This window comes from Nycticebus coucang, chromosome 8 (assembly GCF_027406575.1).
Source record: "Nycticebus coucang isolate mNycCou1 chromosome 8, mNycCou1.pri, whole genome shotgun sequence".
NCBI classification, from domain to species: domain Eukaryota; kingdom Metazoa; phylum Chordata; class Mammalia; order Primates; family Lorisidae; genus Nycticebus; species Nycticebus coucang.
Window position 1 is genome coordinate 88,540,221 of NC_069787.1, and position 18,269 is coordinate 88,558,489.

At 40.2% G+C, this 18,269-nt stretch overlaps 1 protein-coding gene across 2 annotated transcripts in view; it reads right to left on the reverse strand.

The window, feature by feature from the left end:
- Positions 1 to 18,269, reverse strand: part of ANO10 (anoctamin 10) — a 252,988-nt gene that overhangs the window by 44,012 nt on the left and 190,707 nt on the right. For both annotated transcript variants that reach the window (XM_053598704.1, XM_053598705.1), the window contains exon 12: positions 15,926 to 16,042. In XM_053598704.1, coding sequence (XP_053454679.1) covers positions 15,926 to 16,042 — 117 coding nt within the window. The remainder of the gene's footprint in view (positions 1 to 15,925; positions 16,043 to 18,269) is intronic.

Consider the following 18,269-nt stretch of genomic DNA (forward strand, 5'->3'; position numbering starts at 1 on the left):
AGTATACGTATATTGTGATTCTGAAAATGGGTTTGACTTTCAACTTTGTGCTTTCTCCTTTGAGTGAGGAATTCAAAAGTGTAATTTCAGAGTCTGGCTACTAAGGAACTATAATCAGCATTTAAAATTTTACCAAAAATATCTCACTTCCAAACCTGCTCCTTTCGCACGGTCCCATGCTTTACCTACTGCCCAGTTTAAAACTCACAAAAGGTGCATAAAAATTGTCTGGTGAACTAATGAGCCAAACTGCGATCTGAAGCCCAGCAGACCTCTGTGCTCTCAGACCCCACTGCGGAGACTGCAGAGGGAGCCCTGCGCTGAGTTCGGGGTGGGATCCCTCTCCGGCCAGCTTTTTCCTTTCACTTTCTGGCAGATGACTGTAGATACAAGATCATAGTGTAAGTGTTGTAGCTTTAGTTATCTTCTAACTAGTCACAATATTTATTCCAAGCTAATCTTTTCTTGTTTTCAGGATGCCTTAACCATGAACTATTCAAAAGTAACCTGAAGTTGGTGTAAACATACACATCACCACCATCACTGCCACCCAATATCCAGCACTCCTTGGGCTAGGAGTGGATATGAAGAGGTCCGTGAGACTGTGCCATCAGGGAACAAAAGTATTTTTCTTACTTCCTCTGTAGCCAAGGGTCTTTGCCTTTCAGAATCTTGTTTCTCTTTAGATATAAAATGCAGGTCATATTGCTTACAATTAACATGAAATAAATTTTGCTAGTTAATTTTAATTCACAATAAAGGAACATTTACAACCAGCGATGAAATAAAATTACAACAAGCATTCAAAAGGATATGCACATTATATGACTAAATTGTAAATTAAAAACCAACCAACTCATCTAATTGATGTGTTGGGGTTAATTTGAGTTAACAAAACGCTGGATTAAAAAAAGCACTATCAAAGCCAAGTGTCTACTCAAGTGTTTTAGGAGGGTTTGACTTTTTTACAACATTTTACATTAGATTTGGTTATTCTTTCTTTTTTCAGCATTATTATTCCTGAAGATCCATCCTTTAAAAATGAAATTGTAAGGAGTAAGAGAGTGATTTGAAACCTTAATTTTGTTAAATGAGAAGTTGGGATTGTTTCTTCCCACTGAAGTGGAATACCATGCCAATCACTTTGGCAAATAGACAATACCATGTATTATATTGGGGGAGATTAACTTTTTCTTGCCTGCCTTGGAAAATGCACTATATTTAACAGCACAATAGAAAGGTAAAACAAGAGACTAAGGAGACTGTACAAGTTTTGTTTTTTAATTGTATTTTACTAAGTTCCTCTATGTCATTTTAAATTTGTCCTATTACTCTCATTTTAAAAATTTGTTTTAAAATATTAAAATTTTCTTGCTTCCCTGTTATTTGATTTTGTGGGGCAATACTATTTGAATTCCATTACTAAGATTTGAATTTGAATTCCATTACTTTTATGACTGTAGTATTGTGATTCTTCTGCTTTTATATTTTCTTTAAAAATAAAAGACATTCTAAGCCTATAGCATAGTAAACTATTTTGAAGTGCTCTTGAAAACTACAAGAAAACACTAATATGCCTTTTCAACTAGGGAGCAATTTATATAACTAGCGAGAAGTTAACATTAGCAAGCCCATTCCAACTTAGTCAGCCTTAGCGTGTCTAACTGAACGGTCAGAAGATCCATGCCAGTTCCCCGCATTTAGTTGCATGAGAAAACGTACTTTGAGGACAAGTGTTATATTTATGAAGAAGATGTTCTCAAGATGGTTTCTGTGAATGTTTCCAAGTGGAGAATATGATTCTAAGTGTATAACTTTTTTTTTTTTCCCCTCTCTCTCTCCCTCTTTTTTTTTTGAGACAGGATCTTACTCTCTGGCCTGGGCTAGAGTGCAGTGGTGTCATCCTTAGCTCACTGCAACCTCAAACTGTTGGGTTCCAGGGGTCCTCTGGCCTCAACCCCCTGAGTTTCTGAGACTACAGGTACACACCACTATGCCCAGCTGATTTTTCTGTTTTTGTAGAGATGGGTCTCACTATGTTGCTCAGGCTCATGTTGAATTCCTGGCCTCCCTCCCACCTCAGCCTCTCAAAGTGTTGAGATTACAGGCATGAGCCACCGTGCCCAGCCTCTCATAATTCTTGAATAAATGACTGTAGTTCTGGTAACATGGCAACAGATGTTAGCACCTTCCTCACTGGCTCCATAACAGCAGTATTGTGAGGTCTTTCAGTAAACCCATGGTATACGTACACTCTTTTGTATGCTTCAAAAACCAAATTATTACCTCAACGATTATGTCAGTAGTCTTAGGTAAGAAGTGTTTTGATTTGCCAGTTTACAAAAATACATAAACATAGCGACCCTTTGGGAAAACTGACTAAGGAAAATCAAACATGCATAAATATAGTGTGACGAAGATGTTAATGCAGAATTTACTGGCAGCAACATCAAAGTCAAAGAGAGGCACAGCCCCCTGTGGTGCCACACTTAATACCGCCTTTACTGTCAGTCCCAGTTTTATGTTAGCCCTTCAAAAGCAGATCACACTGACTTTGACAACTGTCTTACAGCTGAGGGCTAATTACTCTCTGAGAGTCATAATGCAAATGGACACTCAATATAAGCTGATTAAGTGAGATTTAACCCTTTGGAAGCTCAAGCGAATATTACAAGAGTGGAGCTCAATTTTGAACAGACACAGTATTTTCCTTTGGTTTTCTGTCCCCTAATCAATCAATGGAAATGAAGCTGAAGCGCCTCTCCCAGCAGGGCTGGCGGAGCCCTTCCACAGGGCTGCCTCTCTGGAGAGGTACCATCATCACGGTGTTAGAACAGTGAAAATGTATACTTTGGCTGCAAACAAGCAGATGGTTTCAAGTCTAATGGAGGACCATTTAAAAATGCCTTAGTCTGTATTTTAGGGCTCAAGAACAACTGCCTTTTGGAGTTCCTGTTTTACAGAAAAATTAGTTTCAAGAAGATTAGCTATGTGCTAACCAACTATTTCTTCCTGAGACTGCCATTGTGTTAGGATGTAATTAACTCACGACCATGTAGTTTTTTCCTTGTACAGTTAAGCCATTTAATTTGAGCTCCCTATGTCTGTAGACAAGATGAGTATCACAGAGAGGGAACCTTTAAAAAAAAAAAAATATATATATATATATTTCATGTACGTATTTTTAAACTAAAAAGTCCAAATAATAGGGGTATCTGAACTGCCATAACCTATTTGATGGCTCGAATTCCTGAAGCTAGGGATGGAAAATAGCCCAGCCATGCAACCAGACTTACATGAGAATTAAATGCACTGTGCTCTCCCACAATGATTCCGGAGCTGTAGCATTTAACCACCCTGTGACCAAGCACACATGGCTTGAAAGGAGCCTCAGCAGCAGTGGGTGACCCAGAGCATTAGAATTATGGTACATAAAGAATGCTGAGGTAGGGTTTTAGGAGAACATGGAAAAGGAGAGAGGACTGGAGGTAATTGCCTAGATGCATGGCTTCCCTCTGCCCACGTAAGGGCTGCTGGCAGTGGCTGAGCACACCAGCAGGAGCCAGGCACCCAACAGCTGCTCGGGAGCATTCGTGCAGTTCCTCTGCCAACCCTGCGAAGCTGTCCCCATTCTAGACTGCATCTAGCACTTCCGAGTGAGGGCGGCCTAAACCTTTGACAACATTTCTCATTCATAGTTAGAGTATTCTTTTTTGACCAAATGAAAGAAGCTATACAAATGAAAAATTCCTTGGCTCGTTCCAACAATGGAAAGTATGTGCACTGTGATCTCAAACAGAATCTTTACTACAGTAGATCAACACAAGAGCCCACACTCACAGATAAAGTAATCCCCACGTGAATTAGTTCATGATCATCAACAGAGGCAGACCATTTTCTTCCGACAACAGTGGATGACATAAATGGGCTGCAGGACTGACTCCCTAACAGCAGGATCTGCATTAGATCTATATCCACGTTGTAGGCTACCATCAGGAAAGTAGTGTGCATGTCTCCCAGGCCCCCACCAGGACGGGCTGCACTGGGAGGACTCCACTGGGGACCCCCAAGGGCTCTGAACTCCATCCAGGCCCAGAGAAGCCAGCCTTTGTGAGAGAAATCATCCTCTAGTTTCCCAGACAGGAACTCTGGCTGAAAGCATAAAGCACAAGGCCTGAGGCCATTCCAGGGAAAGGTCTGAGACTAAGAGCTTCCAAAATTGGAAGAGAGAACCACCAGAATGAAAAAGGGATGCATGAGCATCTGAAAACATTAACAGGAAAATAAAGCAGGATCATTTGCTAAAATAAAATGAACCCCAAAGAAAGAAAGCTACAACTATAACAAAAACACAAAAAAAGAAAGTAAAAAGAAGGCTGTTCAGGTATCAAAGAATGGCTGCTCTATGCACTTCAACTGTTAAAAGAAGAAAATGGGCAGAAAGGAGCAAAACAAAAATTAACAGTGATTGACATACACATAAGATCCCACTGCACCCTAGGAGCTCGGTTCTATCCTGTTAAACTAATATCATTATCCTTATTAGACACTCCAAGCTCCAATTTATTCCAAATCAACCCCGTGAATTCTGTCACTGAAAGAGCAAACATGCTCTTTCTAGAGTGAGCCCCAAACAGCTATCTGACAGGAGCTTACTAGCAATTATGGAGGAAGGCTGCTTCCCAGTGACTTTACACCACTCTTCATTTCCAGAAATTCATTTGAAATTCAAATTAGTTTTGGTTAATTAGCATTTCAACATGACCTGTTTGGGGTTAAAATATAGCTAGAGAGCAAATATTTTTAAGAAAGTCACAGAGCTGGGAGGGATCTGACATTGCTTCTTGCCAGAAAGCAGGTAAATCTCCAAAGTAGGTAACTTCTCTTCTGGAAGATCTCTAAGGCTGGAATATTAAAACCATCCATCTCCCAGGATTTTATCCCTTAATAGTCAAGCAGTTCTTTGTTAACATTAATCAAGATTGTGTATTGTTTACACCCATCTGCTCTATGCCTTCCACATCTTCCAGATGGTGAGATGGTGGAAAAACCATAGACTTAGAGTCACCGACTTGGGCCTGACTTTGCTTGCTCATCCTGTGTGGCTGTTCCTGCCTTTATACCCATTGTACAGAGAAGAAATGAGGCAAACAGAGCTTTGGTAATTTGCGCAGGTTGCTTAGTGATGGAAAAAGCTCAGATTCTTGAGACAAGTGTACCTGACTCCTACAGACATTTTACTAATACCAAGGCATGCAGGGTGGCGCCCATGGCTCGTGGGTAGGGCACCAGCCACATACACCGAAGCTGGCAGGTTTGAACCTGGCCTGGGCCAGCTAAAACAACAATGACAACTGCAACAACAACAACAACAAAAAAAAAAAATAGCTAGGCGTTGTGGCAGGAGCCTGTAGTCCCAGCTACGTGGGAGGCTGAGGCAAGAGAATCACTTGAGCCCAAGACGTTGAGGTTGCTGTGAGCTATGACACCATAGTACTCTATCCAGCGGTGACTAAGACTCTGTCTCAAAAAAAAAAAAAAAAAAAAAAAAAACCCAAGGCATGCAAAGCTCCACCCCACTCCTGCTGCATTTCGACTATATCCTCAGCTAACCAGAATCTTTATTTAAGGCCAATGTATAAACCAAATAAAGATGACAATTCTTTAGCAAGATTTCTGACTGTCATTGTTAAGTCACACACTTGGATAGTTTATATAACCTAGACTGATGTTTTTAGAAATAGTTTTCCACAACATACATTTAAAAAAGTAAATTCATGAGTCCAAGAAAGCAAAAAAAGCAACCTAGATGTACTGTTTTTAATCAAAACAATATTTAATCACATGTGAAAGCAGAGGCGGTTGAAGCTGTGTTTTCCAGACATTTGGCAGTTCATTTTCTCTTGTGCCTGTGACTGAAACCAGACTTGCAAATTAAAAATATGCCTATCATTTTTTTTTTCATGACAATTCAAACAAAAGAGTCTCCAAATCCACCCATACAAACACTGCTGAAAGCAACTTGGATAAAGAACTGGGTAGAATCCTGAGATCCATTTATTTTCCTAATAATGAACGAGAAGAAATTTTTTCCAAATTGGTTTGGGGGAGAGATCAAGAATTTCAAATCATAGTACTAATAAGATAGTTACCGGGCAGATAACAACTGCCTTGTAAACTCTATCTAAATGGAAAGTCACCAAAAACAAAAAAACAAACCTTATAAATGTATGGAGGAAATTTTTCACTAGTTCCAAGCACATTTTTAGAATAGAAAAACATAACATTAAACAGACTTTTGAAGGGAAAAAGGAGAGGAAGTCATGTATTAGTGAACTGAATTCCATATCCAATGCCATTTTAGCAGGTCTGGTATTCTGCTTTTGGCTCTCCCCCTCCGCCTTACTTTCTTGGGAGGCCTTGTTCATACAACTTTATCTCATTTATAAATTACATCACCAAGAACATCTGGTTAAAGGTCCAGAAAACATGACACTGTCAAAATCCAGTGCTAAATCTTATTTCCTGGTTATCCTGAAAAACCACAGCATCAGAATAATCCAGTATCATCATCTTATGCCAAACAAATTCAGAGGTTACTATCACTAATCAACCCAACCTGGGGAAGTGAATACAGTCAAAACACAAGTTATTTCAAACATCCATTTTGTATATCTAACAAGCAACTCATGAATTTATTTATAATGCCAATGAAAACTCTTCTAGGATTTCCAATTTCAAAGGGATTTTAAAAGGAAGGTAAACTCACTGTTTCAGAACCTACTATGTGCCAACACTGTGCTAGGCATGTTCACATAGTGCATTTATTTTATTTAAAGTCAAATATAAAATGCTGTAGTGAGACCTGACAGGCCTGTCCCTGTAGGCTGTGTGAGGATTACTTAAGAGAATGGATTGCTACTGCTCTGTCACCAGTAAAATGACATAAGAATGTGCATTTTCTGAATTATTACATTCTAGTTGCACTGTGGTATAACTGGATGGATGTCTGAACAAGCTCCATCTCTCATAAAGAGGTCACAAGGATAGTTCAACAACAGCAATTATATCCAAGTCCAAAGGACTATCTTGGATATTAAGTTGGAGACACTAAGGAGGTAAAGAATTGGGGGAAAGACTTAGCCAAATGGCTAAATCTTTACTGGCTGTTACAGAGAGAGAGAGGTAGTCAAGAAAATACAGAATGTATGATGAGCCAGAGACACGGGTTTTGTGATTTACCGAGGGTCTGATTTAGACAAACCACTTATCCTTCTTGGTTATCAATTTCTTTCTTTCTTTTTTTGTTTTGACTTCTTGTTATGCAAAAGTAGAGAGAATAATGGACCCCCATGAACCATCACCTAGCTTCAACATCAAACAAACTTGATTCCTCTTTTGCCCAGCCTCCATTCCTGGATTATTGGTACCTTAGTTATCTGTTCATGGCCAAACTTGGTTCCTCTTTTGCCCAGCCTCCATTCCTGGATTATTGGTACCTTAGTTATCTGTTCTGTGTAACAAATTACCCCAAAACTTAGTAGCTTAAAATAAAAAACATTTATTATGTCACACTTTGTGTGGGTCGGAAATTTGGAAGTACCTGGTAGCTCTGGCTTGGAGCCCTTTCATGAAGCTGTAGTCAGGATGAAGGTAGGAACTATAGTCTTCAGAAGGTTTAACTGAGGCTAAAAGAAGAAATGGCAATCTATGGTCCATAGGCCAAATCTGGCCCACAGCCCATTTTTGTAAATAAAGTTTTATTGGAACAAAGCCAGTCTCCTTTATTTACATATTGTCTATGGCTGTTTTTGCACTATAATGTCATAATTGGGTAGATGTGATAGAGACTGTATGGCTCACATACCTAAAAAATTTACTCTCTGGCTGATTACAGAAGAAGTTTGACAACTCCTGGCTCAGAGAACCTGCTTACAAGATCATTTGCTCACGTGGCTATTGGCAATAGGTCATGTACCTAGCCCTATGGGCCTCTTGCACTGGCTGCTTGAGTGCCTTTACAACATGGCAGCTAGCTTCCCAAGAGCAAGTGATTCAAGAGGGAAAAGAAGGCAGAAGCCATTATGTTTTGTTATGACCCAGCCTGAGAAGAGACATACCATCATTTCTGCAGTATTCTCTCTACTGGTCACAGCCGGCAATCAAGATACAAGGTGGGAGGGGACTCCACAAGGGTAAATACTAAGAGGCAGGTATTACTAGAGACCATCTTGGAAGCTGACAACCACATTTGGAAACCCATTTCTTAGTGTATAAAATCAGGGTTTGAGACAGGATCCATTTCTTAAATGACATAGAGAATTTCTGATGTGTTATATTTTTGTGCTTTGATCACAGAATGTACTCAATGTTTGCTGCTAAATTTTAGTATTTGTGTTTTCATTTTGATTAATGTATGGTTTCACTATAATATTACTTTTTATGTTCTCAGAACCATTTTTAGTGTAAAGTGATTATTTTCTTTTAATTAAGTGGCATCTCAAAGCATTCTTAAATCCAAACATTTGTTTTCTACATTCAATTCTTAGAATAAAGAGGCAACCAGCAAATGTTTTCTTCTTAGCAATTTACTTTAAAAGTCTAAATCTTCTAGTCTACCAATCACTATCTTTTTAGCCCAATCTCTCTGGTCAACATTCATTGCATGATATAATATGCAATCATATCCCCAAGATCCAGTAGCCCTGGAAAGCAATGCAAAAATAACACTGTTTATTATATTAAATAAAAGTTTTCCTATTTTAGCAATTTACTAGTAATTAAAAACAAAAGTTAAAAAAAAAAAACTGTGGTTTCCTCCTCGTGGTAAGCATTCAATAATAGTTTCCTGAATCTAACATGCAAGTATAACACATACATAGTAATTTCAAAGTCAAGGGACTAGCATTTAGTAGTAGAAAAGTGCACCAGGGGATGAGGCTTTAATTCTAACCATATTCATTTAATTAATGACTCACTCACTCAACAAATATAAATTCTATGTGTCTAAAATAATCCTGCTTCCCAAAAGCTTCTAGTCTAGTAGTCACAGACAACTATCTTTGAACTTGTTGGTGCCAATGGTATAATTTTAAAAAATTTTTTATTATATTTTTAATGTGGTAAAATACACATAATAGAATTTGCCATCTTAACCATTTTTTAATGTTCAGTTCAGTGGTCTTAAATACAACTATGACCACCAGCCACCTTTTTCATCTAACAATATAATCTTTTTTGTTTTTAAAAATTTTTTTGAGACAGAGTCTCAAGCTATCACCCTGAGTAGAGTGCCGTTCACAGCAACCTCCAACTTTTGGGCTCAAGCAATCTCTTGCCTCAATTTTTCTATTCTTAGTAGAGACGGGGTCTTGCTTTTGCTCAGGCTGGTCTAGAACTGGTGAGCTCAAGCAATCCAACTGCCTCGGCTTCCCAAAGTGCTAGGATTACAGATGTGAGCCACCACACCTGGCCTAACAATATAATCTTTTAATATGCTTGAACATTAAGTAGAAAACAACAAGTGGATAAACAACAGTCAATCCCACATATTTACCTGCAAAAGAGCTACTCTCACATGTGTCAGCCGTCAAGGCGATGTAATTATTAATCTAATACAGAATCTAAGATTAGATAGAACTCTTAGAAGCTTAAATGTCTTTAAAGTTCTTCAACTTAAAAAAAAATACATATATTTTAAATATATAGTTTTAAACATTCTGAAATCTCTGGCATAATTTATTATGGGATTTTTTTTCTTCACAAATGTAGATATACTTTAATGACATGAGAACACAGTCCAGAGCCCACAGCCATCACTTTACAGCCTGGTGACCTGAGTCCTTTCTCTGTGGAATGGACCCACCTATCACAGCTTCCCATCTGCTAACTACAAACATACTAAATTTTATCCTATTTCATAACCTCGTCAGTGTTTCCACAAGTAAAAATAAATCTGGATCTGATTTGCCATGTCTCTTACATCTGGGTAAGAAATTAAGATATGTAAATTTTAAATTTTGCTTAGAAAAACAATGAGACAAGTAGCAATTTACATAGATTGTTTACTAGGGAAGACAAAAGTGATTGGAAAAGCTGTAGTCTTATTTCACTATCTGGATGTTTCCATGCACTTTAAAGAATTTTTCTCTAGTGAGAACAGAAACTCCAGGAGGAAGGGTGGTCTACCACTAGTGGTAAGAGACTGATTGCTCCAGAGCCTGAATGTGTTGCCAGTTTTCTAGCTAACAAGTACAAGTGCAAAGTACAAACTGTTTTAGATTTCTACCTGGCTTACCTTAGGGTTGTTTTATAGTCTTAGGGAGCTACCCTTGCTACCAATATCAACCACAAACAGTTTTTTTAGGAAGGAAAATAGGATTTGAACTTTATTAAGGCTAGGTATGGGGTCCTTGTAAAGTTCTCACGTGTAATTTCTCCGAAGGCATTCTCTTCCCCAGCGATCCCACAAAGGCATATGACCTTGTTTCAATTTTTGCCAAGTATCTATTTTAAGACTCTTCTTTTTTTGTCCAAGGACATCATTTGTCATTTATTTAATATATTAGCTTCTGAACTATGCATGAGTCAACAAACTCGGTTTGATTAAGCAGACATTTATGCGAGGTCTGCTGGGTATGCGGATGACGGGACATGGGATAAATGAGGTATTGCCTGGCCCTTGGGGACCTCCTAGGTCACAGGGAGAGCAAAGCAGAACCAACTACAGCAGGGAGAATGCACAGAAATGCACACAGTGAGAGGAGAGCTTTCCTCAGCAGATGGGACTGTCAGGCTGACCACACAGGGAGGTGTGCAGGTAGGCAAAGTTACAAAGTAGCAAGGGGACTAGAGCCTCTAGAATAGCGGTTCTCAACCTGTGGGTCGCGACCCACAGAAACTATTAAAGGGCTGTGGCATTAGGAAGATTGAGAACCACTGCTCTAGAAGAAAAGTAAGAAAAAGAATGACAGGAGAGGAGGCTAATGTTTGTCAGTGCATCAACCACTTTTTTTTTTTTTTTTTTTTTAGAGACAGAGTCTCACTTTATCGCCCTGGGTAGAGTGCTGTGGCATCACACAGCTCACAGCAACCTCCAACTCCTGGGCTTAGGCGATTCTCTTACCTCAGCCTCCTGAGTAGCTAGGACTACAGGTGCCCGCCACAACGCCCGGCTATATTTTTTTGTTGCAGTTTGGCCGGGGCCGGGTTTGAACCCGCCACCCTCGGTATATGGGGCTGGTGCCCTACTCACTGAGCCACAGGCGCTGCCCTGCATCAACCACTTTTGAAGAAGGTTATCATTTATCAGCTGGAAAGCAATCTACCATGTGAAAAATCACCTGCAAATGACTAACAGATTCTACCCCCGATAATTGTTCTGAAGCGCTCCCGGCATACGTGGGAGGTTTACAATGCCTGGCTCACTTTCCCACCCACTCCATGGCTGCTGTTACTCCTCTCATGGTTATCACAGCCCAGCTGTGTTAGATTAGCAAAACAGGTGGGACGGCTGCAAAGATAGAATCCCCACTCACCAGGCAAATCTGGTGTAGGGTACCATTTTGTCCTACAGTTCCTTGTTGGGTTCACCCAGTGACTGCGTGAGCTGGGCCTCCTCTTCCCTCACCATGCTCACACCGCCCCGCCCTGCTTCCTGCGGTGTCTTGCTCACACTGCCTCATTCTAGTCTCACCCGAACCTTGCATGGTCAGCTCCATTTTCCTTGACCCCATTTGAGTGCTGAGAAGACTCACAAAGAAGGTCAAGTCACTTATTGCATGGGGCTGTGAGACAAACTACCTGACCCAGGAAGGAGGAGAGAGGCCAGCTCAGGTGGGCCACCCAAACACTCAAGCACTATAAACTTTATTGTCTTTACCTCAAAATTACTGGACATGGACCTGACTTGGGGCCCTGGGAAATGGACCATTGTCAGGTTTCAAGGCAGCTACCTGAGTCTGAAACTGTCAGGGTTTCAGGCAGTTGTCTGTGTCCTTGATTTCTGGGGTGCTCTTGGTCAAAAAATGACCAGATGCTCCAAAGTAAGGCAAGCGTGAAACACAGTTTATTGAGGAAGAGAGAGATAGGCTTACCAAGCAAGATAGAGGTTTCCAGAGCAAGATATGTTCACCGTAGACATAGCATGGACCCCACTGCCATAGCAAGTAGGCAAAGAGGCCTGGATTATGGCCGAAGCTTCTGTTTTATACTGTCCGGATTGGGCCTACCTCATGATTCAGAGGTCACTTTGGAACCAGAGTCTTATCACACATGCAGACCTCCCATGAGCCTCTCTGAGAGCCCACAGTGGTGAACCACAATGTAGGTTTAAACCAAAGACAGGATAATTAGCCTTAAGCTTGTTCTAAGTCACCTTTAAGACTCTACTGTACTTGTTGTTAGGCCAGGGTCTTCTATACCATTTTGCGGTTGGCCCACTAAGTTCTTTTTTTTTTTTTTGTAGAGACAGAGTCTCACTTTCTGGCCCTCGGTAGAGTGCCGTGGCCTCACACAGCTCACAGCAACCTCCAACTCCTGGGCTTAAGCAATTCTCTTGCCTCAGCCTCTGGAGTAGCTGGGACTACAGGGGCCCACTAAGTTGTGATTGGTAGACTGGGGTGGTAGATTGGTTGGGTGCTCCCTCCTTCCTAGGTGGGTGAGCAATGCCTTGGGACAGAATTAAGATGGGCGGCACTGAGATGGGGGCCGCACCCTTGTCCTCCTTCCCCAGAAAAGCCAAATTTCTGTCTACCTAACACTATGGCTTTGGTGCTGCTAGCCAATGGCTGTGTTAGAGGCCTACTCTCTATTTGAATTTAACATTTCATTCTGAACTACATGTTGGCAGGTCAATAAATGATTACATATTCAATAGTTAAATACGTTAGCATTCTCATTCTATGCTGTGAAAGTTTACAGTTTCTATTAAAAATATTTATATTTTTACCATAACTTGAGAGCACAGACGTAGGTACAGAAAAGTTCAGAAGCTCCGAAGACATGCTGGGGAAAATGGTTTAAATATACTTAATCCTAAAAAACAAAGACAATCCATGATGAGGACGGACCCAGGTGGCCTGTCTGGTCAAGGAGGGCTATTTGAGGCCCTTGAGGGCTATAAATAAGCGCTGCAGTGCCCTTTTCTAGTGCCAATCTTATTCTCCTAGCTGATTCCTGAGGCTGCTTTCTTTCTCAAAAGATCTGGGCAGCCAGCCCTGCTCCCTGGCTTCTGTGCGTGCTCTGGGCTCCCAGGAGGGCTGGCTGCCCAGAGGCCTGTTAAATGGTGGCTGTGTCCTTGTGCTCCAGGCCATCGAGTTATCAAAGATTCCTGGATAAGAATCTTTTCTATTTTTAATTGGATCTTAAAGTGACTGAGAGTTGAATATATCAATTTGAAAAAAAATAAAAGGGCATCACCAGGATGATATTTACTGTCTAGAATTCATAAAGGTCTCAGCCAGCTGAAGCCTAATCATTTGAAAATGCCCTTTGTAGAGCAAACTATTTTATTTTCCCCAGTTTGCCTCTCACCTTCAAGTATACCTAAGTTGCCTGTATATTTAGAAACGCCACATAGTTTCCTATTTGATACTGAAAAAAGATGTGTTTTCAGTACATTCCCTTCCCATATTCATTCCAGCGTTCCACCACCACCAGTCTCCTATCACAGGCTGGGGGGAATAACTGTACCCACAGAGTCTGTCCCTAAGTGGGCTCCAGGGCTCCTGCATCAGAATCACATCAGGGTTGGTTAAAAGTGGACATTTTGGGGCCTTCCCGGAAATGACCATGGAATCCTGTCTGTCATTTTATAAAACAAACAGAAAAATCCCCTAAGGTACAAATAGGCCACCTGACTCATTCACAGGGGCAGAACTCGGCCCCAAATTGCTTGTTCTCGGCACTCCCCTGGCCATGATTAGGCTTTATCTCTACTAGGGGGTGTGTATTGGGGGAAGCGGTAAGAAGAGGAGGTTTTTAAAAATGTAGGTTCCTGGGTCCCACCTTCAATTTAAGGAATCAGAATGTTCAGGGCACAGGGTCTAAACATGTGTTTTTCAAAAGTTTAACATTTAAAATGCACAATCCCATTTAAGAATTGTCTGGTGACTTACCTTTCTCTCTCTCTTTCTTGTTTTTTTGTTTTTTTGAGACAGACTCTTGCTCCACTGCCCTGGGTAGAGGTCACCCTGGATAGAGTGCCGTGGCATCATAGCTCACAGCAACCTCAAACTTCTAGGCTCAAGCAATCCTCTTGCCTCAGCCTCCCAAGTAGCTCGGACTATAGACAGCAACCATAATACCAGGCTAGTTTTTCTATTTTTAGTAGAGACAGGGTCTTGCTTTTGCTCAAGTTGGTCTCAAACTCCTGAGTTTAAAAAATCTGCCCACCTCAGCCTTTCAGAGCACTAGGATTACAAGTGTGAGCCACCATGCCCAGCCTGATGACAAATTTCTTGATCATATTTTGCCCATAAAATAGGAACTGAGTTGAAAAGTAGCAAATCAAATATAAAGTAAACATAATATTTATTTATAAGTAATCATACACATAATTTCCCCTGCCAGGCTTACTACCAATTTTTAGCCACTTTACAGTGAGAGCTAAGGGATAGGCCAGGTATTAATATTTATTCTTAAATATTTTCAATAACCCCATTTCTCCTCTGGGCCAATGAACCGACCAAGGGATATAGCAAAGGCTCCCTCTGCTTTTGGTATAGGGGAAGAGTCCAGTGAGCTCAAGCTAGCTTAGTAGTTACAATGCAAATAATTAAATGTCAGATTAAAGGAAAAATTGTGTATCTGGCATTAGTTTGGAAAGTAAACTGAAGACACAGCCAGTTAATGTGAATTTTTGAAAAGCACCAAGTGGGTGACCTTCTGGGCCTTCAGTGAGACTAAACAGGAAATGGGATGAGAACCTTTGTCTCTCCCTGACGGCAGTAGTGCTAGCCATGCAGCAAAGCCGTGGGTCAACAAGACAGAGGGGAAGAGGGGGCAGCTGCTGCATATCTCCTGCCAACTTTTACCCTAGACCTTTTGTTCTCAGATTGATAATTTAAAGAAAAAAAAAAGTAGTGGAGGACAGGGAGAGAGGGATGCTTTTCCCTGGTTTGCAAGGACCTAAGACATCCTGACAACACTTGTCACTGCCTCCTCCCCACATGATGGATCACAGATCCTCGAGCTGCATATGCACGAATTTAACAATCATCTTTAGACTAAGCAAGTTAGCAATGTTCTGTTAGACATCAAAATGGTGAACTCCAGTGTGGTTTTCTGGGGGTAAGAGGGAGTCTTAGAGTTACCTGAGACCATGAATTACTTAATATTAAAAGCTGTGAGTTTTTAAACGTAAGACATAATTAAAAGGCATTAAGAAAATCAATGAAAGAGATGGAACAGCTTTTCAGAAATTTTGCATTGAATTACTGGCAGATAAAGAAGACTACTGGAAAAAAATCAAATCAATTCCTTACTGTGTAATCAGTCACTGAGAAGCAGTTTCTCTTTTTGTGGCAAATTTTGCTGCTTCTACCCACCCAATCTCATTCTGTCTTGCTCTCTGCAACATACTATTCAGAATTCTATTTACTCACTTCTCCTCACTTAATGCTCCTGCAGAGGGAAGAATTAGAAACCGTGGGGAGCTGCCCCAGGATGATTTTTAGAAATCTCTATCTTGTTCTCTTGCTAACTGTTCTTTATTTAACATTGCTTATTTTAGCTCTTTAAACCTATTTCTTGCTCATAGTGTTAGGACTTTGCTTTTGTTATGGAATCCTAAACTGGAGTTCCTTGTATTCATTTAAACTGGTAACTTCAAAGCTGAAGAAAACGCTAAGAGTGAGTTTTCTGAACTGTGTTACCTGTCATTTGCTAACGAAAGACATTCATTTTTCAGGACAGTTGATCTTACCTGCTGCTTGAGTGCCTCCAAAGATTCAAATTCCAATCTGGCCAGTTTCATCTGGATATGTCGTGGTTTATCAGGTATAGCAAATGCAAGTATAAACTTCAAAGCCAGGAGCACATGCTGAAAGCAGGAAAGAGTCCATGGTAATGTGATGCCTTAGACCACATGTGCAAGGAAATAAATTGGTACCTAAGCAATCTGGGATGCTTTTTATTAATCATGGGTAATTTCTTTTCTTTTCTTTTTTGAGACAGAGTCTCACTTTGTTACCCTCCATAGAGTGTCATGGTGTCATAGCTCACAGCAACCTCAAACTCTTGGGCTCAAGTGATTCTCTTGCCTCAACCTCTGAGTGGCTAGGACTATAGGCGTCCTCCACAATGCCAGGCTATTTTTAGAGACGAGGTCTCTCTCTGGCTCAGTCTGGTCTTGAACCCATGAACTTAGACCAACTGCCTCGGCCTCCAAAGTGCTAGGGTTATAGACGTGAGCCACCGTGCCCAGCTGATCCTGGGTAATTTCTAATCATTAGACTGTGAAGAAGTATCAAAGACCAACCAGGTCCATGAGTTATACATATTTAGACCATTACACCATGGCCCATTTAATAATTATTTATTGGCTTTGTTTTATTCTTTTAAATTAGTTATTCTCATAAATTGACATCATATGCTATTCTTAATGTTTTATAGAAAAACAAAATTTATTCCAAAATCATCTACAGGACTTTCTTCTACATATGTCTTAACAATATATTCTTAATGTACAATATTTATAGAATTTCCCATTCTCTCCCCAACAACATCCCTGTATATTGAGCTTTGGGTTGAGTTGTATGAAACACTCAAGTATCTCAAACACAAGGTGCTTTGAATCCTCTACATCCTCAAGAGTATCTGGTGTAGTTTCTCTCATGACATGATCCTCAGTAAATACTGATTAACTGAATGGTTGTAATCTCATGCTGCTAACCCGATATGAGGTAAGGCAAGTACATAGAAATGTAGAGTATCCATTATAACATGGAAAACTTGGCTATGTATTTCCCTTCCACACTGGTATCATAACAAGGTTCTCTATAACATAATGGTATGAGATTTATAATTAAGCCAAACAGCATTGTTTCCATTGGTAATCCTGCTCTTCAGATGTACAGCTTCAACCTATTGATACTTCTCCAAAACTAAGCATCATCTTGTGATCAACAGCCACAGACATCTAAAAGACCAAAAGAATAAAGCTGTCACTGTGGCAACAGAATGAATTACTAATTTTTTTTTTTTTTTGAGACAGAGTCTCACTCTGTTGTACCAGGTCAGAATGCTGTGGTGTCAACCTAGCTCACAGCAACCTCAAACTCCTGGGTTCAAATGATCCTCTTGCCTCAGCCTCCCAAGTAGCTGGGACTACAGGCACCCACCCACCCCCAATGCCCAGCTAAGTTTTCCATTTTTAGTAGAAATGGGTTCTCACTTTTTCTCCAATTGGTCTCGAACTCCTAAGCTCAAGTGATCCTCCCACCTTGGCCTCTCAGAGTGCTAAGATTATAGATATGAGCCATCATGCCCAGCTATGAATTACTAAATATTAAAAACTCTGAGTTTTTAAAGGTAAGAAATAATTATAAGGTATTAATAAAATCAATGAAAGAGATGAAACAGCTTTTAAGAAATGTTGCACTGAATTATGGACAGAAAAAGAAGACTATTGGAAAAAATTACATGAATTCCTTACTGTGATATTTCCAAAAGGATGACAAGAAATAAATAACAAATGGATATTTCCTGGGAGAAACATGAAATAGTGAAGGAAATCAGCATGATGTCAGAGCAAGCAATAATTCAATCAGAAGAGCTGAAAATCAGCAGAGAGAGAAAGAGAGAAAGATCTGGAGCAGACCAGGGACCGGCAGCCTTCACATAAATGTGACTGCTATAATCAAGGACAGTACTGAAAGATACTGATTGGGGGGCTACAGGAAGAAAACAAGTAGATAACACAGCGTGTATCCAATGATACCATATGCTGAAATTCTAAACTAACTGAATTATCAGGATAACTGGATATAACCACCAGAGATTAAATGAATAATTCAGAAAGGGCTATACTGTGCCATTATTTCACTCTATGAGTATACTGAGATATAACTGTATATAAGAAAATATTTGCAGTAGAAATATTAGGCAAGAAATAAATTAGGGGATGAAAACCAATCTTCCATATTTTTCAGAAACTATGTGGCCTTAAATTGCCAGAGCCCCACTGGCTCTATTCCATTTCTCCTAATAAATCTGTGCCCGTTTCCTCTTTCTCAGAGTCTTGGCAGAAACTAAAAGACAAAACAAAA